General features: G+C 43.0%; 1 protein-coding gene across 1 annotated transcript in view; it reads left to right on the top strand.

Moving 5' to 3' along the window:
- The window catches only part of dner (delta/notch-like EGF repeat containing), a 48,680-nt gene that overhangs the window by 10,139 nt on the left and 14,991 nt on the right, over positions 1-23,550 (top strand). Inside the window, exons 2-6 of the mRNA XM_084018740.1 lie at positions 12,953-13,297; positions 13,432-13,529; positions 15,599-15,762; positions 17,533-17,681; positions 18,515-18,668. Coding sequence (XP_083874866.1) covers positions 12,953-13,297; positions 13,432-13,529; positions 15,599-15,762; positions 17,533-17,681; positions 18,515-18,668 — 910 coding nt within the window. The remainder of the gene's footprint in view (positions 1-12,952; positions 13,298-13,431; positions 13,530-15,598; positions 15,763-17,532; positions 17,682-18,514; positions 18,669-23,550) is intronic.

Raw genomic sequence — 23,550 nt, 5'->3', positions numbered from 1 at the left:
GATTCCGGTACGCACACTTGTACAGAACATTCCTTACAGTGTTATAAATCAGATTTTTTTTGGCGTACAACAACTTTGGCTTTTAGGTGTACGTACCCTTTAAAGTGATGGTTCGGAGTAAAATGCACCGTAAGTCATTTCCACCATGACATCCAGCCAAATACCCCCTCAGAAGCATTTTTAGTGATGGTCAGCATTGGTCAAGATAGGGCTATCAGCCGAATTGTTTAGTACTAGCACGACCGGTACATTATGTATATCTCGTAAATTACCCCACTAATAATTCATGGAATGTTACCAAACACTTGTCAACACTTGTTGACCTGATAATACAAGCATTTATAAAAAATGTGTTGACTTGATAATACAAGCATTTATAGAAATTCAGCTAAACTTTTTCATACTCTACTAAGCCATTAGGCTGATAGCCCTATCCTGACCAATGCTGACCATCGCTAAAAATGTTTCCGAGGGGGTGTTTGGCTGGATGTCATGGTGGAAATTACCTAGGGTGCATTTTACTCCGAACCATCACTTTAAGTAAGGATCCTACACACAGTTTTATAAATGAGGCCCAAGGTCTTTAAAAAAATTCCAAATTGTTTTATACATTAACGTCATGTGTTGTGATTTGGTTGGTTGACGATGGCAATGACATCCTTATAGCTTTAATGCCATCACCTTATAACTATATTAAGATTTATTTATATTTTTATTCTGTCAAACCTGGAAAAGCATTACTCTCTCTACCTCAGATCCCTGAATACAATTAACCAAACTCAACTCTGTTCAGGGAAAAAAGAAGTCCCCCTGATCAAATATGATTCAGATCACCCTTCCTGTCGCCCGTCTCCCTCCCTCCTCTGCCGTTCCAACATGTTCATGTCGGTGCTGCAGAAGATCTGGAGCTCCTCGAACCCAACGAAAAGCTCTGTCTTCACTGTCGCAGCTTCTAAAAACACTTCCCTTCTGCTCGGGGACAAAGCCAGTGGGAGGACAGCGATGCCACATGTCCAGTGTCGCCTCCTATACCATGGTGCAGTTTTCATTGCTATGCCCCCCATTGCTCATAGGGTCTCCCTGGCAACAGAGCAATGACGAAGGGAAGCCAACAGATCAACAGGTGGAGAATACATAAAGCTGAGCAGAAAGATGTCCTTTTAATTCAGAAATGGAACAGGAGAAACCATGTGGCCCACATTAGCACACAGAACAGTCGTAGGAGGTACAACATGTTTCATGTTTCTCTCCTTTGTACAATCTAGTTTTTTTTCACAGAATTATTCTTGTGCAAAGCAGCTTTCATGCTGTTAACCAGCTTCCTGGGAGGCAGCTCAAATGAACGCTGATCATTTGCAGATTTTTAGGTGACAATGGGAACAGGATGTTCCACTTCCACTGTTTCAGTGACTAATTTCCTGTGGCAGCTGCACCAGCTCCAGAGACATTTTTAGCCTCACATTAGGCATTCATTTTAACATCTGCTACATACCTTTTTAAAACAATAAAATGTGGCCTGAAAAACACAAAATCGTCATGACACCTCGTGTCTTTGATTTGGTTCCATGAACTTTTTTTGCTTTCATGCCGGTGCCCGTTTAATTGTGTCAGCAGTAGGTGTCACTTTTTAGTTTTTCTCCTGCAGAAATTAAAATATGAACAGTTTGCATACTGTAGCTCCCTTAAAGGTCTAGAGTGAAGGATTTACCTGAACTGCTGAAACATATGCATTTAAAGATGGTGTCTCTGTTGATATAACAGGCTGGAATAGTCTTCTTCTATTAGGAAGGTTCCTAACTGAAGAAGTAAACAAGTGGCCGCCATGATAGGAGCCATTTGAATTCTCTAAATGCAAAGGAAAGGAGCTCCAATGCTTCCTTTAAGAGCTCCTTTAGCATCGGATACAACAGACCTTCCTTGACCAAAGGAAAGGAGATCACGACGACCCACAATTCCTTGCAAGAGCAACATTTAAAGTGCCCACACCTTGGATTTGCATTTTTAACAATTACTTTCATGCAGACAAATAGTCATTGGAAATATGTTGATACATGTGTGTGGACAGTGATAATAATTAATGGGCAAACGGTCAAACAGGAAGGAGGAGCTGCTGGACCTGAAGCCGGTCAGTGAACGAGCTGCTTATAGAACCAACAACATGGGGAGAAGTGGACGATGCACTTTTTGTCGTCCATTATTGTAGTTTCTCTGTCGCAGACCCACGTCAATCGCCGGTGTCGATCATCAGCTGTCAATCAGCACCATTATAATGACGTAGCTCAGTGAAAGTCCAGTCGGATTCTCTGAGCACCGCGTCGTCCTTTCCTAAATCCTGATGAGTTCTTCTTCCAACTTTCCTTAACCCTGTGACCTTTCCCCCCCGAGGTCAAGGAAAAGGCGTTCGGAAAAGGGGAGGAGCATCTGCTTGAAACGCCACCGTATTTTGATTCCTATTGGTCCAGCAATTGCTTACAATAGTTTTTTTGGACGTGCGCGTTAATGCAGTTTATTTTTCTCCTGTAGAAAGACATTTTTCATTATCGCCCTATATCCAAGCCTGTTACTCTAAATTCACTATATTGTGTAATAACTGATGCTCCTGCTCCTCCGTGAGGCGGATCACAGTGGGCAGTAACTTTTTTATGCAGAATGTAATGATGAAACAGCATGCCATACAGGGAGAGACAGCTTAAAAGCCGGGAGGTGTTCTGTGTTGCACAGTAGAGTGTGTGTCTGATTTAATGTTTTAGAGACGACTGCAGCGGGTAAATACCGAAAATACAGCTGCTGACCTTGCGGTGTTATTTGCTGCAACGTCCTTGATATATAATGTGGGAGTGTATATATATATACCGGTATACCACTGACTGTTTGTGTCTGGTGGAGCAGCTTGAGTGAGGGGAGGAAACATGATCAGAAAGTGTGTCATACAGTGTCCCACGCTGTATGACACATGTCCTGTACTGCCTGAGCACAATGAGCTGGATGACGTGTTAAAAGTCACCGTTGTGTTAGGCATGTCTTTGTCTTGTTTCCAGGGTGTCGGATAACATATTGCATGAAGCCTGTCAGTCACACCAGTGAGACAGTGCAGCCGTGATTGGGTTATAGGCAGGAAAAACAATCCCTCTAAGTGGGAGTCTGAGCTGTTTTTTTGCCGTTGGCTATTTGACTCCTTGTCCAAACTAAAGTATATTTTATTCTGGTATTGCCCATATTTTCATTTTGAACTTAAACATACTGTATTTAGTTAAAAAAGAATGAATAATGGTCTGTGTTCGGTGCTGTCAGCGTTCCAAAATGTGCACTTCTTCTTATCGTGTCCTTCGCCGAGCTGAAAGTTAGAGGAGGAACAGTCTGCATACAAAAGGGGTTATTTTGTTCGGCACAAAAGTGCCTAATATTTCAAGCGACGTAGTCTCTTCTCCTCGTCGTGACAGCTAAAAATAGTCGTCGTCTCAGCCGTGGCACAAAGCTGATATTTGCAGCTAATCAAGAATAACTGGAGTCAGACAGAGTAGCTGTCGTTGTAATGTGAAAAAAAGCCGTACAGGGGAGAGATGTAATACCAAACCAAAACAAGCCCACGATCTGTCAGCGCGTGTGCTCCAAAAGCTTCTGATGAATTCACAAAGAGCCTGAAAGCTCCTGATCCATTTTAGTCCACGTCTGACGGGATCAGAAGACAACTGTGTCCCAGCCCTGGAGGAGAGACGCCCAAGTCCGCCGCGGCCCCCCGCTCCTACTTGGAAAGGTATAAATAGAGCTTTGCAGCACCTCCTCTCTTAAATCATCCTCCTCTCACTTAGTATTCTCCTTCCTCCTCTCCTCCTCCCTCTCATCTCTCCCTTCATCTTTCTGTCTATTTATTTGGCAGGGTTGAGAGGTAAATGTCTTTTCGAGGGATGATATCGAGCAATCACGGGAGGTTATTTAATGTCATTTGTTTGATGACTCTCTCGGAGCAAGCTAAGTGTCCTCCAGCTGTGTCTTGGCTTTTGAGTGACAGACAAAATAAAGCTCCAATGAGATATGATGATGAAAAAAAAAAAAAAGTAAAGACGTGCAGGAGCGGAAGATATATAATACATTATTTAGATGGGAAATTATGAGCGGGAAGGGCAATTTCACCTCATTAGCATGTTTTTACTTGCTCCTCCATTTACATCTATTTATGCATCAAGGCGAGATCAAAATCTGTCAAGGTGCTCGGCCACGCTCGTGTAGGCTTCGCCATTTTTTTGTGTGTGTTTTTTTTTTAAAGAGAAGCCGCTCTTTGAAGCCACTGGGCCAGGAAGTGATGGGGAAGTTTGAGAGCGAGGGAGGGATGGCGGGAACGCTTTGATGTGCAAAAATAGATAACATTAAAGGCTCGCTTGACAAAAAACACGCTGTGGCCACGACACAAGCAGCGTCCTGTGTTAGCGGATGGTGCAACGTTTCGGTCGAATACGAAGCAGATGGTCGGGGGATTGAGGAGTCTTTATCCCAGAATTATTTGTGATGCAAATTTTTTGGGAAAATGTAGGCCTGCTTTGCAAGAGAGGACAATGCAGTTCTGGGTGCCAGGATTTTTTCAGAATTATTTATCCTTTTTTTGTATTTTTCGGGTTGTCGAACGAAGCCCTGCATGGTTTCATGTCTAGCAGATGATAATGAAAAAGTATTTGTGTCCTTGCGGTCTCCCTCTTGCTGTTGGAGAGATGGCAACTCATTAATAAGTACGCTGTCACATGGCTCAGGCTGATACAGTAATGAGGACAGTATATTCAAGAAAATAAAAGATCTATTTTTATCTTTAATGGCCTAAATATTATTTCTAGAAATCAAGAATCGTGCCAAGCCAATGTTCACCTGATCTCTTGGCAGATATGTTTCCCTTAATACAAGTAAAACACAGTGTTTGTTTGTTTTTAACTATTAGTGACCTTTTTATTGTTGGCTTGTTGGTCGTATAAAGCAGTGAACTTTTGGGGGTTTAATGATGAAAACCACTTAAAGGAGAAGTGCATTTTTTCTGTGGATTTGTCACAAGTCATTAAATCTAGACTTCAGATAAGTCCAGCTTCGACTTCTTGCTGCAATCTTTAGCTCTTTAGCTCTGTCTGAGTCATCAATCATCTCACAAATAACAGCAGTGACAGCCGACACACTTCATCCCCGTTTAACTTCACGCCCACAGTGAAAAGGCATCACGTGTTAGAACGAGCTGCTGCAGCAGAGACGTGAAGATCGTTCCTTCCTTATTAGAAAACAGAAAACCTACATTGTATGCTAAAAGAGATCAATGAAGCAGCTTAATGGTATTGTCATTTCATGGTGTTGAGGCTGAAGTGAGTTTTTTTTTTTTTACAGGAAGTGCTGCAGGTGCACTAAAGTGGATCATTTCTCTTTTCATTTATATATATATATATATATATATATATATATATAAATGTTTTATTATTATTATCTAATTATTCTATAATTAGATATCATGCTGACAAAATTCTATTTCCGATCCCAATTTCCCAATGGGATGATTAAAGTGTTTATTGATCTCATTTGTTACACACATGTGAACATGTTTTTTAGATTTGTTTATTGAAGTACTTTGGTTGTATTTGGAAGTAGCTGAAACTTATCTGAGTGGTCGAGTTTCTACTTCATCGTGTCCGTCGACAGCTGTCACTCTCTCCTTAGCTGATGATTTGATTCTTGAGCCAAAAGCCTATAATGGCTTTTTTCCGTCACGGTTCTTAAACTAAGGCATCGTCTCTAAAATGGGTCACAGATCTGTTTCTTGTTCTTTCTTCCGATAATGAGCCCAAGTTCCAAGATAAAAAATAAATAAATGATACAGTTTCACTCTCAGGCTGAAAACATGAAAATGTTTTTGTTTTCATGATATAGAAAATAATCGACTGTGTCGTTTCTGTTCGGCCCAAAAAACAACGTCTCAGACTTGTGAAGTAAAAAGTCACAAAAAGGTTTCCTGACACGAGTGCATCATCACTTGCTCCTCCATTCATGACAGTGATAGAAATGGAGGACAGAGTGTCCAGCTGGGTCTCTGAACGGTGTGTGTGTGTGTGTGTGTGTGTGTGTGTGTGTGTGTGTGTGTGTGTGTGTGTGTGTGTGTGTGTGTGTGTGTGTGTGTGCTGACAGCAGTAGTGATGAGTCTGAATCACGAGGGGTTTCATGCTGGGTGGGTTTCTGACTGATGGGTGTAATAAATCATAACAACAATAAAGTCTGCTGGGATACTGACAGGATATTACTTAAATGCTAAACCAGAAGCTCAAGACGCCGCGTTACCCCATCTTTGAATATTATTGAGTCGATGCAGTCAACGACGTCAGGCGGGTGAATACCTTTTTTTGTTTCAAAAAACAAAACGATTTTCAGTTATTTTGTACAGACGGCCAGGAAAGATCCATCCTGGAAAGGTTGCCAGCTTCATAGGGGATGATATAGGCAGGCGGATGATGTGACTGACTGCTCCTGTTCACTCTCCTCATCAGCCCAGCAGATATTTAATGAGCGCCGCTCACTCCTCGCCACTTTGGCAAAGTTGCCGTTTCCTTTATTCTTTTGCTGTCTGGCGTCAGCTTTCTGTAAGCGTTGTAGAAATCTGCTGTTTTGAACTTCTGCATGTCGTCCTGGCTTTGAGACTTTCCTGCATCGTTACTCCACAAACTTCCAGTTTCACAAGAAGTCCCTGGACTCTTTGGTTTTCTGTTGTCTGCATTGCTTTCCTTTGTTGCCTGCATTGACAGGCTGTGACAGCAATGCAGGTTCAGTCGTGCCAAACTGTGTTCTTCCAAAATAACTTTAGTTTTACCCACAATTTTCAGACAATTGTTGTGGCTAACATGAGTCAGTGAGTAAAAAGCAATGTAAGCAGTTGAAGTTCACGGCCACATGATACCTTTTGAGTCCAATAAACTCTCCATTTAGCTCTAATTTGGTCTTTTTTTCGATTTCATCAACCTGCTTCTAATTACACTAATAACTAGCCTACTTTCCATTGTTTTAAATTGGTATATTTATTTTAGAAATTGCAGCTTGGTAGCATGATTTCTTAGCAATCATTTTGAAAATAACATGTTGCTGAAAAGTATAGTTGCATTATAAGAGATTGCACTAGTTAATGATGGAGGAGACACTAAATGTCAAACATCCTCTGAGTTGAAGTGAAACCAGGCCTTATGTTGACAATTCATTGATACCAAATTATTAACATACAGTAGCCAAAACATGCAGACTTTATTGGTACTTTTAATTTCTGATAGTTGATATTTTTTCCCCACAGTAGAGACTTCAACATGAAGCAAACGCATTATTCAGGTTTGAAACTGCAGCCTCCAGCCAGATATATAACTACACCTAAAATATTCAGTGGCCGTTACTCATGGGCTCTTTCAGTTTTATTTGACACTTGGGCAGTTACTCAGCTGGGTTTCCATCAGCCTTTTTGTGTTATGAAAAGAAGCAGAGATAAGACTCACTTGCCAACATGTTGATCCTCTTGCAACCACGGAACAAAGATCGTCCCTTTTCTGCCAAGGACAGCAACGTTTGCCACAGTCTTGCATCATGATGTGACGACTCACACATGAGACATTTTGACGGTTTACAAGAGCAAAATCCACATCCAACAGTTCTGTTATATTATTGTTTCTTTCTCTTATGTATGCAGGTAAATTCCCTGTTTCACTCATTAATTAGGGACATTTTCCTGGGACTTATATTGTCTGGACCCAAAGACACAAACCAGATAAGTTGCGTGCTGATCTTCCATACGCTCCTGTGGCAATGCGATATTTCCACAATGGCACGTTTGTCACTGGATTTAGTACAGCTAATTGTGTACCGGCGGATATTTTCACACTTTTCTGAGCATATTTGAACTTCTGGATCTTTTTGGGTTCTTTGTATAATTAGATTGCATCCCAGGGCTCAGCCCTCCTGGGAGCAGACTGGAGAGAATATTGCGGGGGGGATGATTCTATTGAGGGATGATTTTGTCATTATCATGAATTAAATATTTTGTTTTAGCTGGATCGCGGGTACTCATTACGCACCGCACATTCAGGATAAAAATGACTGCTAGCTATATGCAAGTTTAATTTGGTCCATCTAGCTAATTGCAGTGTGATTGATTGTATAATTATGGGATATTTGTTCCCTGGCTGTTATGGGCACATAGTGGTGGCTGTAGTGGTGATGCAGTGTTTTTCACAGCCGTCGGTCGGTGCAGAAAAGCGTTGCTATGGCTGCACGTGTATGTAAGGTACATGGCCTCCAATTGTACTTTCTCTCCAGCCGGATATTTCCTCACATGCGTTCTGCTCCTCTGAGGTTACGCAATGCAGAGTGATGCTCCAGTTTCTCTGTAGCCTTGAAACCAGCGAACAGTGAGAGCTTGACATCTACATCCTCAAAAGAAGACGGATCTCGATCAGACGCGTCAATTTTGTAACTTCTCTCATTTGTAAAACACGAAATAATAAGCCCAAAATCACAAATCTGGCTTACAATCTGTACGGCACATGATATCTCATCAGATAAGGAAAAACTACCTCAAAACCCTTTTAACAGGAGTCAAAAGAATAAACAACAAACATTATAATACAGTGAATCCATGTGATAGAAATGATCCATGTAATCTTTAGCAGAAGTAGCAGTAATGTTGAAAAATCATTACTAATATGTATAATAATAACAGCAGCAGAGGATATAACTGAATGATAATAATAATATTAAAGCAGAAATAGTATAATAATAATAATAATAATAATAATAATAATAATAATAATAATAATAATAATAATAATAATAATAATAATAATAGGATAATAAAAGGAGGATGGGGAGGATGCATGACTCCCAGACTGAAACAAGGAGCTGGTTCCACAGCAGGGGAGTTTGATAGCTGAAGACTTTGGAGACTTAGACTGTAAAACTGCAATCTGGGAGCACAGTGTTCCGGTGGGGGAATAGCGTACTACGATTAAAAACCCAAACTGCCATTTAAAATGCTTTTCTCAAGGCAACGTTATATGCTTACCATTCAACCTAACTCGTGTTAGTCGACCAAGAAATAATTTGCTCGAGGACGGCTATTACCTCAGATTCCGATGCACCGTGGCATACATTACAGCAAATGCACTCGTCCGAGCACAATGTTATCGAGAGCCGATCTGTGTCCCTTCATCTCTGGAGGGATTTCTAACGAGACAAATTTATCCTCTCCGAGCTCCTGCAGAGATATTCTCCTTATTCGTGAGCGGATTAAGCGAATGAGATCTGTATCTATTCTCCCTCCACAGCGTGGGGGTGATACCACTCTGACAGGGGGAGGCAAAATGGTGATAAACAGCCCAGATGTAGGAAATAAGTGGATTATGAGATGGATCGTCGCCCTGCAGCATGGTGGGACTCTTTGGGCAAATATTGATACTGTGTGTGTGTGTGCGTGTGTGTGTGTGTGTGTGTGTGTGTGTGTGCACGTGCACGCAGCAGACAGGTGTGGCAGGGGCTTGAAACACATGTTACCTAGCTACTGTCGCCAAGGCAACCCATCTTGATAAAGTGGCTATGAAACACTTTCAGACAACCTGCTGAGTGAGCAATATCAGCTTCTCACCTTTTCCTGTGATCATGTGTGTGTATTTGTGCAGATGCTTGTATCTTCCTCTATAATACTACCTTATATGTGTATTACATTCAAATACAATATATTTTTCATTTTCGTGCAGTTTTTAGCCCTTAGTGTGAAACTTTATTTTTTTTTCCTACACATGTACCTTCCAGTTGTATTTTTGCGTGTGGCGTGCGTCATTGCTGCCCTTCCGACTAATTACATGCGCCTGATTAGCTGAGCAATCCGGCCATTAAATTGAACCCCTGCAGCATTATGACCTACCGCTCAAATGTGTCTCCTATAAACAGTAGGTGGCTGATAAACTGGTGAAATGGAGCGCTCAGTTAACGTCTGTTATGGAACAGCTCCATAGGAGTTGTAGCTACAACTTGTTGAACTTGGCTACTCATCAAACCCTCTAGTATATGAAACAAAGATCTCAAATTTAAATTCCTTTTCACTGCTCTGGGCTTTCCACAAGGTTTGGGATCCTGGCTGCAAAAAAAAAATAAAATGTCCAGCAACTGGAAGTCATCTTTTTGCTCTGTTTTTGTTCTCAACCAAAGTTCTGTCCCAAATGCTCAACACTGTTTACTAGCTAGTCTCATCTGTCGGCCACTTTAAGGTCTCCTCCTCCATCTCGAAACTGATGGAGATCATCTTCTGGAGAAAGGGATTTGAAGAAGCCAGCATGCAGATTTATTAATCTGTGTGGAGAAAAATTCTCTTTTAACTTTCTCAGAGGTCAGAGGTCATCTTCAGATCTGCTGAGCTGGCTGGGATTTACCGTAATGACTTGCTCGAGGACTATGCACTGCCAGTATTCCTATCTGCACGTTCTCGTTAATTACACGGTCTGTAGCCCGACGGACCTCTCTTTAATGCACAGTGGTGGCATCATGTAACTGATCTTATAGATTACATATATATGCGATAATGACCAGCAATCCCTGATTTCCTAATAATTACTTAAAAAGTTTCCAGGAAAGATATGGCTAATGCAAGTTTTCTTCAAATAGAAGCTTAATTTCAACCCAAGGGAATTTGCATTAATTATTTAATTATTACTGTACATTTTTATCTCTTTAAATGTTATGTGTGCTTTCTCATTGACCCATTTTACTATTTATTTCATGCTCAACACAACATGCCGTGCACCAACTGACAGCTATGGTTGGTGCACTGACTATAAGTCAGCCTGTGAGGGGGTTTAAACAAACAATCAAACACCAGCGTATCAATTTTCTTGCTAAATAAAGCTCCAGCTCAGTGACGCACAGCACATTCACTTTGTTGGATGATAATTCCTTTTCTGTCAAGGTGCCGGTAAACTTAATAAAAAGGTGATGTCACGTCACCTTAAAATCTTTGTGAATTGCCAGGTTTGCTTGGTCGGTCTTGCACACTCAGCATTTCAGGTGCAGCTGAACTTAATGAGACTTTCAGGTGTTGTTTTGGAGAGAAAAAAGGACACCTCAACCATCTGTATGCAGGTGTATTCTCAGCAGGTTTAGCTAGAAGTCTAACTTCTTCACGTACATCTTGGAGGTGTTACCGGTGTGCACACTGAGATATAATGGGCCACAAGGCTCTGCACACCTGTGGGTTATATGAGTCACCTCAGTGCAACTAGAGACAAATAAAAATGCCATTCCTTCACATTGTGTCCAAGCCTCCACTGGCCTTAAGGGAGGGAAATAAGTGAAAACATGTCTGTGAGTCAACCGTGGGTGTGAAAGGCCTTAAAAATGAGTGACACTGTCAATCTATTACTGACCTAAATAACTAAATCATTTTGATAAATAATGTAAAACTTATATAATTTAAATGAAAGTAGCAACAACAACGAATGACATCTAACCAGACATTAAAGCAACCAATTAGCCCAGAATTCCAGAATCAACACACGCAAAAGAACAAATTATTTTCACAATCAATTAACAGGGAAGTTTTATTGCAGTCACTTGTTAATCGAGTAGAAGCTATAAAATTAAAGTAAAAAAAAGTTTAAATGCCCATCAAAATTTCATAGGGACTTCTTCAAATGAATTCGGCTAATTAAATTGGACAGAGATATAAAACTTTCCCAATTTAAGTGCTGGGGCCAATGTGTTTTTTACTCAATAAACTATTTACTATGAACAATAATTTAAAAAAAAATGTTGATTAATTTTTCTGACTGCATTGCATCATATAGTACAGGTGGACCAAATGAAGAATGTTTAGAATGTATTGTGGCTGGAAGTGAAGTCAGACAGATGAAGTAGCTTGTGCGTTGCTGGACTCTAATACTTCCTCTAACCCGCACAAGTCAACGTCCCTGTCCTCTAAAGTTGATCAACCCAGTCCCTGATGCCGTCAGAGTGGAGATAAGAGCAGCAGACTGTGTAAGGACCGGAAGAGTGGAGCGCTGGGACCGTCGCTGTCCTTCAGAGCGGAGAGAAAGTTTGATAGAGGCAGAAAAAAAACAAAAAAACCTGAGAGAGATCAGCACTAATGAGCTGTGACTCGGCCGTGGAGAGAGCGGACTGTTAATGACGCTCTGTTGTTCTCCTCCCAGACACATGAACATGCACCGGGGGGGATGTGGTACAAGCCGAACCCTCCCTCCAGCCCTGTTTGTCTCCGGGTTTTTTATTCAAACTGGTTCGCTCAACACATTTTAATCAGGCAGAGTAGCAGACACCTGCAGTGGTTTCAGAGAATTTGCCAAAAAAAACAACAACAAAAAAACACAAGAGGCAGGAAAAATCAAGCAAAAGGTGACAAGATGTCAGGCGGTAAAAGCTGTGTCCTTTTTCACCTTCAGCATCGACATTCTGAAAATATAGGATCCATTATAGATGAGGCTGAAGGAAGCTTCATTTTGTCACTGCTGCTTGATGGGGGGAACCTTGTTGTTTGGGGACAAAATACAAAGTGCGTGAAGGTATTTGTACACTCATAATGTAGTCTGTGCATGAAGGATTGAGAGAGGAATGCAGCCCGACCGACAATCCTTCAGGAACACAGACAAAAAGTAATAAAATAAATGAGCGGAGGGTGTAAAGAAGCTGAGTCAGAGAGCAATAAAAGAAGGAGCTGAGCAGAATGAGGGAGGCGAATGATCACTGACTACACTTTTTATTACGGACCCATTCTTTGACTCATTTTAAAATGTGCAACATTTTATGCTTTTATCTTATATTTATATAAAAAAGGTGCCCAGACAGTGTAGAGGACAGCAGGGCAGACGGGAGAAAAATACAGTTTGATCGTGTTTATCTGGTCTGATTATACCTGTTTTTTCTTATTTTCATGTTTGTATTTTCTCCGTTCTTTCAGTTTTTCACAGACCCGTGTGCCAGCAGCCCCTGTCTCCATGGAAACTGCAGCCGGAAAGATGGTGGGGAGGAGGGGGAGCCGGCCTACACCTGTGAGTGCACTGAAGGCTACGAAGGGGAGAGGTGTGATCAGATCCTGTTGGACCTGCCGGCTGCCGACTGGGACCCCGCCACCCCCTCCGCTCCGGAGCTGGCCACCCCCGTCGCCTCCACCACCACAGCCGCCACTCAGCCGCCACAGCCAACCACCATCCCCTCCACCACCACACCGCCACCTCCCACCCTGCAGCCATGGCAACCCAAACCCGGCCAGAGGCTGCTGGTGGTGCCGTGGGAGGCCGACAGGGTGAGATAACCTCCACGCTAAATTTAAGCTCCGGTGGGTTTTATCTTTGAAATTGCATAACATACGTGTGTGTGTGTGTGTGTGTGTGTGTGTGTGTGTGTGTGTGTGTGTGTGTGTGTGTTGGGGGGGTTCAGGTGACGGAGGGTCTGCACTGTGTGAGTCCGGAGCTGTGTGAGCTGACGTCAGGAACTCTGACTCTGTCCCTGGAAGTGCCCGAAGAGACGGCTGTAAAGTAAGAGTAAACTTTTTATGACTGTTGTCCCCTTAAAGCAGGGCCCGAAATAACCAGCCAGGGGCCCCGGGACAAAATGTAGCCGCGGGCTCCTTATTAATGCCCACTGCACCGCATTGCCTCTAACTACCCATCTATTGCAGTTTGCACAGCAGTCTACAGATGGCAGCTTCATCATATTTTGCCCAGGGGACACAGGAATAACCCACTGTTGAATACTATCCTGCTGATATGAATTTGATTAAATTCACAGAGAAATAAACATCATGTAAAGCATATTATCAACTGAAATAATATCGGTTTAATTGAACACAGGAAGCGTCCTTTATCACTCGAGTTAATTTGTGTAATCCCTCGCAAATTTGCAATTAATCAAATTACCACAAACGAATTTGGATGAGCCGTAATTACAGTAGATTGCATTGGCGACTCAGAGTCCTATAAACAGGCGCGACCAGAATAGGTCAGTGATGCAGTGATTTTCAGTTCATTCAAGAGCACACACCCTCAAAATGTATTAATCAGCTCAATTTGTTCCACTTCTTGGATCCTAATCCACAAAACCCAATAGAAAGGGCAGTGATCCAGAAGTGACATCAATTTAGAGACTGATAATAATGTGATAAAGTTCATGGAGGGAGTGAGAGAGAGAGAGAGAGAGAGAGAGAGAGAGAGAGAATGAGGTTGTAATATGCTAACGCTATCAACGCTGATGCTAAACTTCACTCCTGACAATATAAATGGTTTTAAATAATCAGTGTAATTGCTTTTAAACATTGATGAATCAAGTTCATAATAACTGACTGGCAATGAAATCAACTTTACAAAATGAAATGAAGCCTTCCACTTTCCTAACCCACATGAAATGTAGACCATCATTTATATATTGCTTTCCCTTGACATACTAAATACCAAATGACTCATTTACAAAGCTTATTATGTCGGTCACAGCTCATAACTTCATGTTCAGGCTCTTCGCCTCAACATTTTGGGTCAGCTGATTCACCTGCAACGCTCACAACTTCTTCCGTTCCCGGCAGAAGGCTCTTATTCTGAAGGTCTGACGTCGGCTCATGTAAGGAGCAATGACAAGTTCTCTCTTTTATTGTTCCAAAAAGGCTCACGTATTGAAACGTCATCGAAAACATTGGCTCTTGTTCAAGATTTATTGATTGCCATTTGTCCCCCCAAATCAAAGAGCTTGTGTGTAACCACGCCTGCGTCTACTTGCGTGAAGCCAAACATCCAATTCTTCTAAGTGCAATCTTCTTCGTCAAACTTCAGCTGCAACTTTTCCGATGAAAAGCACCGAGCAATGGACAAAGGCAAAGAGTACAAGCACTGATTAATTTGTTTTTATTATTTGTTTTCGTTATATGAGACTGGTTATCTCAGGTGTGGGAATTAGAAGCATTTAATCTCATAAGTGTTTTTTCTATTATGCAGATATAGAGAAACAATAGCATTTGGGCTGTTGGGATGACTCATTTCTAATAAACATGGTTCATGTATCCAGTATTGGCCACATGAGAGGTATTATATATTATTTATCAGTAAATACACTTCTCATCCCTTTGAAAACCTTTGCGAGCCGATGGTAGAGGAGAGCAGAAAGGGTTAGTTTCATGGTGATCATGAATAAACTCATAGCTATCTGCCCATTTGGTTTTGAGTGTGTGCGGGAGACGTTAAGCTCACCTTGCAGCAGTATTAAAAATGGAGGACAGTTTTGTAATCAGTATATTTCAACATGAATAGACAGCAAGTCATGTGAGTATCAATGTTCCCATCCACACTCTATTCCTCTCCCTCCACGTCCAACCGGCTGCTTTCTTGCTTTCTCTGGTTTTGGACAAATTGTCCGAGATCCTGATGAACGACCGCACAGGCTGCATTTCACAACTGCTGTCCATGAGTGTCGCAGCGTTTCCACAAGAAACAACAGCACCCCCACTGGGCCAAACCCCCGACAGCCATTACTCACCAGAGCTGCCCATTCTGATACTTCATCCCTGTTCATGTCCTCATCCTCCAGTCTTCCCTCCCCCCTGCTTTCTCCCTCCAACCAGGGTGCTGGTGAATGCCAGCGGAGCGCCAGTGATGTGGCGTGTGAATGAAGAGGGTTTCCTCCGTTCCTCCATTTTGAATGGTACTGTCATGTGGTTCCTGCAGTCCCCCGATGGACTGGTGGTGCCGGACCACTCGCTGCCCCTGGGACAGAACTACTTCCTCAGTAAGATGTTTTCAAAAACCGTATTCATATCAGTTCTTCTTTATCACTTTGTGAACAAATGGGTGAGAGGCTGTCAGATTTATAAAGTTATAATGTGAAGTTTTCCGACACGTTTGGGAAGGGAGGGGTGACCAGAGGGCTATTCAGTTAGACGCCATCTGCAACCTCACCACTAGAGGCCACTAAATTATACACTCTGCTCCTTTAATGATCTGTTTTTATCATTTAATCCGTCTGCTCGTTCATCTAACAAACGTAGCAAAGCTCCAAATAGCAAGACTGAGCCAAAAACATCACCACAGTGTTAATTAATAGAAATAAATTTGTATTTACCGCATTTATTCCTGACATGACATTGGGGAGATTCACATCACATTTGCATGCATGAATCAGAATGTTATATTTGCATATTGGGGGGGGGGGGGGGGGCAACAAAAGATATTCATGCTGATATTCCATCTGAATTTTAATACTGAGACACACACACACACACACACACACACAACATGGTGTGATCTGCAGTGGAGGGGGTTAATTAGAGTCTCACTCTTTGACTGAAAGGCTGGTTGACCTCTGTGTGTGTGCTCAACATACCTGATGCTGTTTCCTAGCTCACTGTCTCCTGACCTTGCCATGTCTTCTAACTCATAGACACCACAGCATCTGCAGAGAGAGAGAGAGGGGGGGGGGGGGGGATGACGTCATAAAATCAGAGGGCTGGAAGGATAATGGACAGTGGGAGAGAGAGGAAGAGTCAGATAAGGAGGGAGCAAGGGCGGGAAAGAAGAGATGGGGAGACAGAAGGGGATTAGTGAGAAGGACAGATGATGCAGAAGGAGGGAAGGATGAAGGTCAAACTGCAAGAGGAAGGGAAAGACGCATGCAAAGCATCAGCAAGGAGGGAGGGGCGGTGACACTGCATTTCCCCCTGCACACGTCACCGTCTCTGAACGGTGGGAGTGCGTTCTCGCACGTTTGCCGGAGCGGTGACTCTGCAGGTCCGACGCCCGGTGTCACTGGGCTGGCGATCATTTGATAAGGTTCTGATGAGGGAAGCGTGAGTCGCCTTGCTGGCCCCTTCTGATTGGGCGAGGAGATGGTGTCGTCAAAATCTCGTCATTGGCAGCCTCACAGATCATTGGCTCCAAAAAGTGGCAGTTAATATTCACGATGAGGCTATTTTTATCCCAGAGCCCATCTCGCTGTCAGCTTTGATTGAAGATGTAACAAGAGATGGTCTGAACTTCTAGACCCAAAGAGACGTGCGCTCTATTTCTGTCACAATGAAGAGCTCCCTGCTTCACACATTTAACCACATGGGGGTTCATTATTCTGGTGTGCTTTACAGGCAAGGAGTCATTAAAATATGTCCTAAAACATCTGTTGACAAGTCTACAGTCACGCTCGCTGCTCTTTGAGGCTGTAGGTGTTAGCTAAATGCCAAAAATGCTCACAATGATAATGCTAACATGCAGTACTGAAATTTAAGTAGTGGACAAATGCATGAAAAGACAGGGCGTTCAATGTGAGAGGGTCATGAAGACATAATGTCAACCTCATGGTTGCACCTCAAGAGGAAAAAGTCAGGGGATCACCAAAGTCAACAGGATCCATTCTCTGGGGACCATGAATGTCTGTTTCACAGCTAATCTATCCAACAGATATTGAGATAGTGGCAGACCAACTGGCAGATCTGTTTTACATATAATGAAATAATGAATAAAACCCCTACATTAGTAGGTTAAAAGGTTGTCATCTCGTCCATGATAGGTGTGTTGCGCGTGGGCGCCCCCACAGCCCCGGAGGTCACCCTGCGTCTCAACCTGACGGTGAAGGCGAGCAGCTGCGTGGAGCCCGGCAGCAGCTTCAGTGACCCTCAGTGCTCCGGGAAAGGCAAATGTATCACACAGCCATCTGAGGTGAGAAATAATGTTTCTGAATGCAGCTGAACGACACGGGGGAAAAATCCTCTACATTAATATGAAATCTTATAGGCCTTAAAATAGAAATTGTGGCTTCAAACTGGAGCATACGCTGATTAATAAGCATAATATTCAGATTTGTTTTGTTTTTTCAGATTCAGCACTCACTCACTTTGCAGCTTAGTAACATAACAATAGTGCATCTGCGAAATAAGCAAAAGCAAAGTTTTCCGTATTATTATTATTATAATAAACCACCATTATCGCTGCAGCTGCAGCATTATGTCCAGTGATGCAAGCACCTTTGACTCATTATTCACAAAAAGTGTGGCAGAAAGAAGTACTTCTCCCTCTGCGTCAGCATAGAACAATGCAGAGCACGACAGAATGCAAAAGAAGAAAAGCTGGGACACGATACATCTTTAATACTGGGGATTTACTGTATAGTGTCATTCATTATCTGGCAGGCAGAAATGCATGTAGATCTCTGGTCTGGTGTAGCAGCACCCTTGAACTAAAATTAGTAACACTGAATCTCAGTGGATGCACAGAAAGATGAACAAAAGCAGAAAAATAGAGTCTCATTGTCACTGTCTCATTGTTACTTGCTATTGCATTCATTGTTATGATAAATCATTTTTTACCATCTGCATGTAATTATTTCTATTTTGCAAGATTTTCTCCCTCTCATCTTGTTGTCTCCCGCCTTTTCGCCTTCCGAGGCCTCGCCGATGTGACACGTGAAGTGTGTGTGTGTGTGTGTGTGTGTGTGTGTGTGTGTGTGTGTGTGTGTGTGTGTGTGTGTGTGTGTGTGTGCGTGTGTTTTGCAGAGCACTTTCTTCTGCGAGTGTGAGGACGGCTACACGGGGATCTTCTGCGAGGAGTTCGACGCCTGTCACCGCCGACCGTGCCGCAGCAACGGCACCTGCACCGACATCAGACAGGGAGGCGAAGGACGCAACTTCACATGCACCTGCCCACCAGGTGTGTGTGTGTGGATGCTTTTATGCATGGACACAACTTCACTATGAGGTTAAATTTAATAAAAAGGGTCTTTTAAAAATTCAAAAATGAAAGGGTTTTAGGAAAAATCTCTGAATTTGAGCTCAGGAACAGAGATGAGCTGGTTTTGAACATTTGACCTTGTCAGACTTATTTCAGGACAGGGAGTCTGGTAGGAAGGGAAAAGTCAGAGGTGCCTGATTGCCTGTCACTCCCCATTAGGACTCGGTGCTAACAAGCCCTGTGTGAGCAGCTGATGAGACGAAACTAAACAGGAAAATAGGCTCAAATGATTGCATTATGTGGACATTAACAACATATTTAAATAAGTCCGTAGTTAGGGCCACGGTGCAATCGCACCGAGCACTATTGTTATTCATAGGATTTTTTCCTACTTATTGGTGGAAATGCTTTCAAGCATTTCCAACCTATGTTATCCTGTTCGGCCATTTTGTTTATTATTCTTCTTCCGTACGTTTTTTGGCCGTCTCTAGCTTCTGCATACTTTCAGCTACAAAAACCATTCAACTATCAAAATGTTCAGCTTTTTCAGCTCTTTTGTGCTGATTTTCAACCTTTTTTCTGCCTTTCATACTTTTTCATATATTCAGCCTTTTCCATATTTTTTTTTCAATGCACTCCTATGGAGATCAGCCTAAAAACCTCTTTAACATCCTCATCTTTGAACTCCGACTAGTTTCACATACTTCCACCTACAGACTCCATTTAAACTTTAAACAACCTACAAGACTTTGAACTATTCAATTCTTATTCAGTTTTTTGATATCTTTTACAGTTTTTCTATAATCACAGTTTATGTTTTATGGTTTTTTCAGACCTCATCAGAGTTTATAATGGGTGTGTATTGCGCGTGCTAGAGTGGGTGACAACATCGCTTAGAGTGTGAGAGCAGCCCAAGACACTTCAGCTTTTTTTTCTTTCCAAACTCCTCCCGGCCACAATTTTCACTCTACAGAGGTGATATTTTCCAATTTTGTAGACAAACTTGTCCTGTCTCTCACAATGTGATCAAAAACTCTGTGAGATTTACAGAATTTGAACTAGCAACCTCTAAGCGCGGCCACGTCGGTTTTTCTCCCCATTGACTTACAATACTAATTGAGAAACAGATTTTCAAAGAAATCTGAAATGAGCAGCATTTCTAACTCGCCCTAGTGTCCACATTTCTGAGACTAGGAAAAAATAAAAGTGATCAGTGTCTTCAGCAGAGTCTTGTAGCGCTAACGGTGCGGAAATTTTGGCGATACGAGTTTCGGTGTGAGCGTGAGAAGCTTTTGTTCGGACCCTCCGCAAAGCCGAAATGGAGGAATAGAGACAGGCTCTAGACAGTTACACAGACGCGTAGATGGCTTTGATCTCTGTGGCTTTGTGCTCTGATTGGCGGACAGGAGCGGCAGACAGGAGCAGTCAGTGGGATTTGTAGTTTTTTTTGTCAAACATCTTCTGCTCAGGTATACTTTCACCTAGAAACTCCATTTAAACTTTAAAATGTATACACAAGTCTGTCTATCTCTCTCTGTCTCACTCTCTGTCTGTCTGACTACTACTTCTACTACTAGCCTACTACTGATACTACGTCCACTGCTCGTACTTGTACTAGTACTACTACTACTGCTACTACTAGCCTACTACTGATACTATGTCCACTACTTGTAATAGTACTACTACTAATACTACTACTACTAGCCTACTACTGATACTATGTCCACTACTTGTAATAGTACTACTACTAATACTAATACTACTAGCCTACTACTGATACTACCTCCACTACTTGTAGTAGTACTAGTACTACTACTACTACTACTACTTCTACTACTAGCCTACTACTGATACTACTTCTAATACTTCTACTACTAGCCTACTACTGATACTTCCTCCACTACTTGTAATAGTAACACAGCTTTCACACGGGAAGGGCATCGGCAAAACTTTCTGGAGGACAAGAATGCCGGCGCTGCTAGTGTAACCCAGAGGTAACTACAGTTACTTGCTGCATGTAATCGCTTCAGGTCTGTTTTTGGGTGCGTTGCCCTTTAAGCACCGCGTTACGGCAGTTTTTACGACAGCCACCTGGTTTCCGCCCCTAGTGGGAATCGCGGGCTCAGAGGGATGTAGTGAAGCTGCAGCCGAACACGTTGCTTCTCCGATATAGACTCTTATTACTGTAGTGTTTCCATTAGCGACGGTCGTCACCCCCTTGACCATTCTTCAGGCAAACACATATTAGACATTCATACATCAACATAAATAAAAAGAGAGCTCTCTATTTTTTTTTGCTGGCCAGCCATTTATTTTTATTTTGAAAGGACAATTGAAAGACTCTTTTATAAAACACCTGATTGGTGATTATTTTTATTTTATTTTATATATTTATGGGGTAAATACTCCCTGAACCGAAGGACTATTAACTCAGACAGAGCATTCAAGTGTTTTTTCCTTTTCTATCAAAGGGAATATTTTAACTTCATTTATTTTTATATATAAAGTGAATGTTCTTATAACTGCCACGTCGCTTCTTCTTCTTCTTCTTCTTCTTCTTCTTCTTCTTCTTCTTCTTCTTCTTCTTCTTCTTCTTCTTCTTATGCTGCGCCCGGCCGCGCTCCGTGGCAACACGGCCACCAGGCACTCGCTGACGGGCCCTCCCTCTGGGCCTGGCTCCAGACGGGAGCTCCGGGCTTCCTCCAGGCCGGGTCACTCCTCTTCTTCCTAGGTTATTCATGGGAGTCTTTTGAACCATTCTTAGTCTGGCCCCTCACCTGAGACCAATTTGCCATGGGAAACCCCACCAGGAGCACAAAGCTCCAGACAACACAGGCCTCAGGGTCATAGGGACACGCAAACCTCTCCACCGCGTTAAGGTGATGGTTCCCGGAAAGGTTTTTTTTTTTGGTTGTGGGAAACCGGAGCACCCGGAGTAAAACCCACAGGGGAGGGGATAATATGGGAGGGGTTGAGGAGATATTTAATTTGGCCGCCCTTTTTTTTATAATTATATATAGCTGTATTTTTTTACAGCATATATTATTTTCTGAATTATAAATTTAGGGCCAAATTAGGACACAGCACCAGTTCAACGTCTTTTGCGCAGACCGATGCTGTGTCGGAACCTCTTGAAGAGAGATTTCTTCTTCTTGGGGGGCTGCACCTCCTCTGGCAGCTCCACCCAAGGAAGACTCTGCTCGAGGCTTTCGACCTGGAGCTCAGTCACCAGTTGGTTGGGTGAGGTCTGGTGCAGCTCCTCAGCTCCCTGAAGAGCACCACCATTCACAACCTTGATGTCTTCTGGTTCCTTCGCCAGCTCCTGGTCCAGGGTCCTCTGCTGGAGTTCTGCCTTTAGCTGAGATAATTCAGCTCGGAGGTCCTTGTTGTCCTCCTCGGCAGTCTGGAGGTCATCTGAGAGCTGCTGGTTGGTGGAGACCTGTTTTCTCAGGGCCTCCATCGCCTGCTCCACGTTTGAGCTCCTCAGTGAGGTTCACCCTAATGCTGTTCTCTTCAGCATTGATTCGCTGCTGCTCAAGCAGGAAAGGTTTTTTTTTTTGGTTGTGGGAAACCGGAGCACCCACAGGGGAGGGGGTAATATGGGAGGGGATGAGGAGATATTTAATTTGGGGCCAAATTGTTTTTTTTCTAGTGGGGGGAAACCGGCGCTCCCGGAGAAAACCCACACGATACAGTACAATTCACTGTTCCGCCCTTTTTTTTACAATAATATATAGCTGTATTTTTTTACAGCATATATTATTTTCCGAATTATAAATTTAGGGCCAAATTAGGACACAGCACCAGTTCAACGCCTTTTGCGCAGACCGATGCTGTGTCGGAACCTCTTGAAAAGAGATTTCTTCTTCTTGGGGGGCTGCACCTCCTCTGGCAGCTCCACACAAGGAAGACTCTGCTCGAGGCTTTCGACCTGGAGCTCAGTCACCAGTTGGTCGGGTGAGGTCTGGTGCAGCTCCTCAGCTCCCTGAAGATCAGCACCATTCACAGCCTCGATGTCTTCTGGTTCCTTCGCCAGCTCCTGGGTCCTCTGCTGGAATTCTGCCTTTAGCTGAGATAATTCAGCTCGGAGGTCCTTGTTGTCCTCCTCAGCAGTCTGGAGGTCATCTGAGAGCTGCTGGTTGGTTGAGACCTGTTTTATCAGGGCCTCCTTCGCCAGCTCCTGGTCCAGGGTCCTCTCCTGGAGATCTGCCTTTAGCTGAACGAATTCAGCTCGGAGGTCTTTGTTGTCCTCCTCAGCAGTCTGGAGGTCATTTGATAGCTGATGGTTGGTGGAGACCTGTTTTATCAGGGCCTCCTTCGCCAGCTCCTGGTCCAGGGTCTTTTCAGATAAATCAGCTTGGAGGTCCTTGTTGTCCTCCGTGGCGGTCTGGAGGTCATTTACCAACTGCTTGTTGGCGGAGGCTTGTTTTATCAGGGCCTCTTTCGCGAGGTCATGGCGCAGAGTACTCTGATCAAGCTCTTCTTGCAGATGAACTAGTTGATCTCTGAGGCCTTGGGCGACCTTCACCTCAGCCTGGAGATTAATGGTTGTCTCCAGGTTGATTGAGGCCTGTACTTTCAAGTACTCCAATTCCTCCTCCTTTTCAAAGTTCTCCTGCCTGAGGCTCTGGATAGCCTTCTCCTGCTGTTCAAACTTTTCCTGGAGGATTAAATGAGACACCTTGAGGTCCTCATGCTCCCTCTGAAGATCTTTCTTCTTCTTTATCTTCACGGTGCAATGGACTGCAGAGGCGATCTCCATTTTATTCAGAGTCTCTGGCTCACTTGCCTTCTTGAGCATCTCCAGTTCGCCACGGATGGCCTTGCCCCGATTGATGTGCATTTCCTTCAGGGTCTTTTG

The sequence above is a fragment of the Eutrigla gurnardus genome (assembly GCF_963514095.1).
Source record: "Eutrigla gurnardus genome assembly, chromosome: 10".
NCBI classification, from domain to species: domain Eukaryota; kingdom Metazoa; phylum Chordata; class Actinopteri; order Perciformes; family Triglidae; genus Eutrigla; species Eutrigla gurnardus.
The sequence above is the reverse complement of the archived record's forward strand: the minus strand, read 5'-3'. Positions and strand labels throughout refer to the sequence as shown.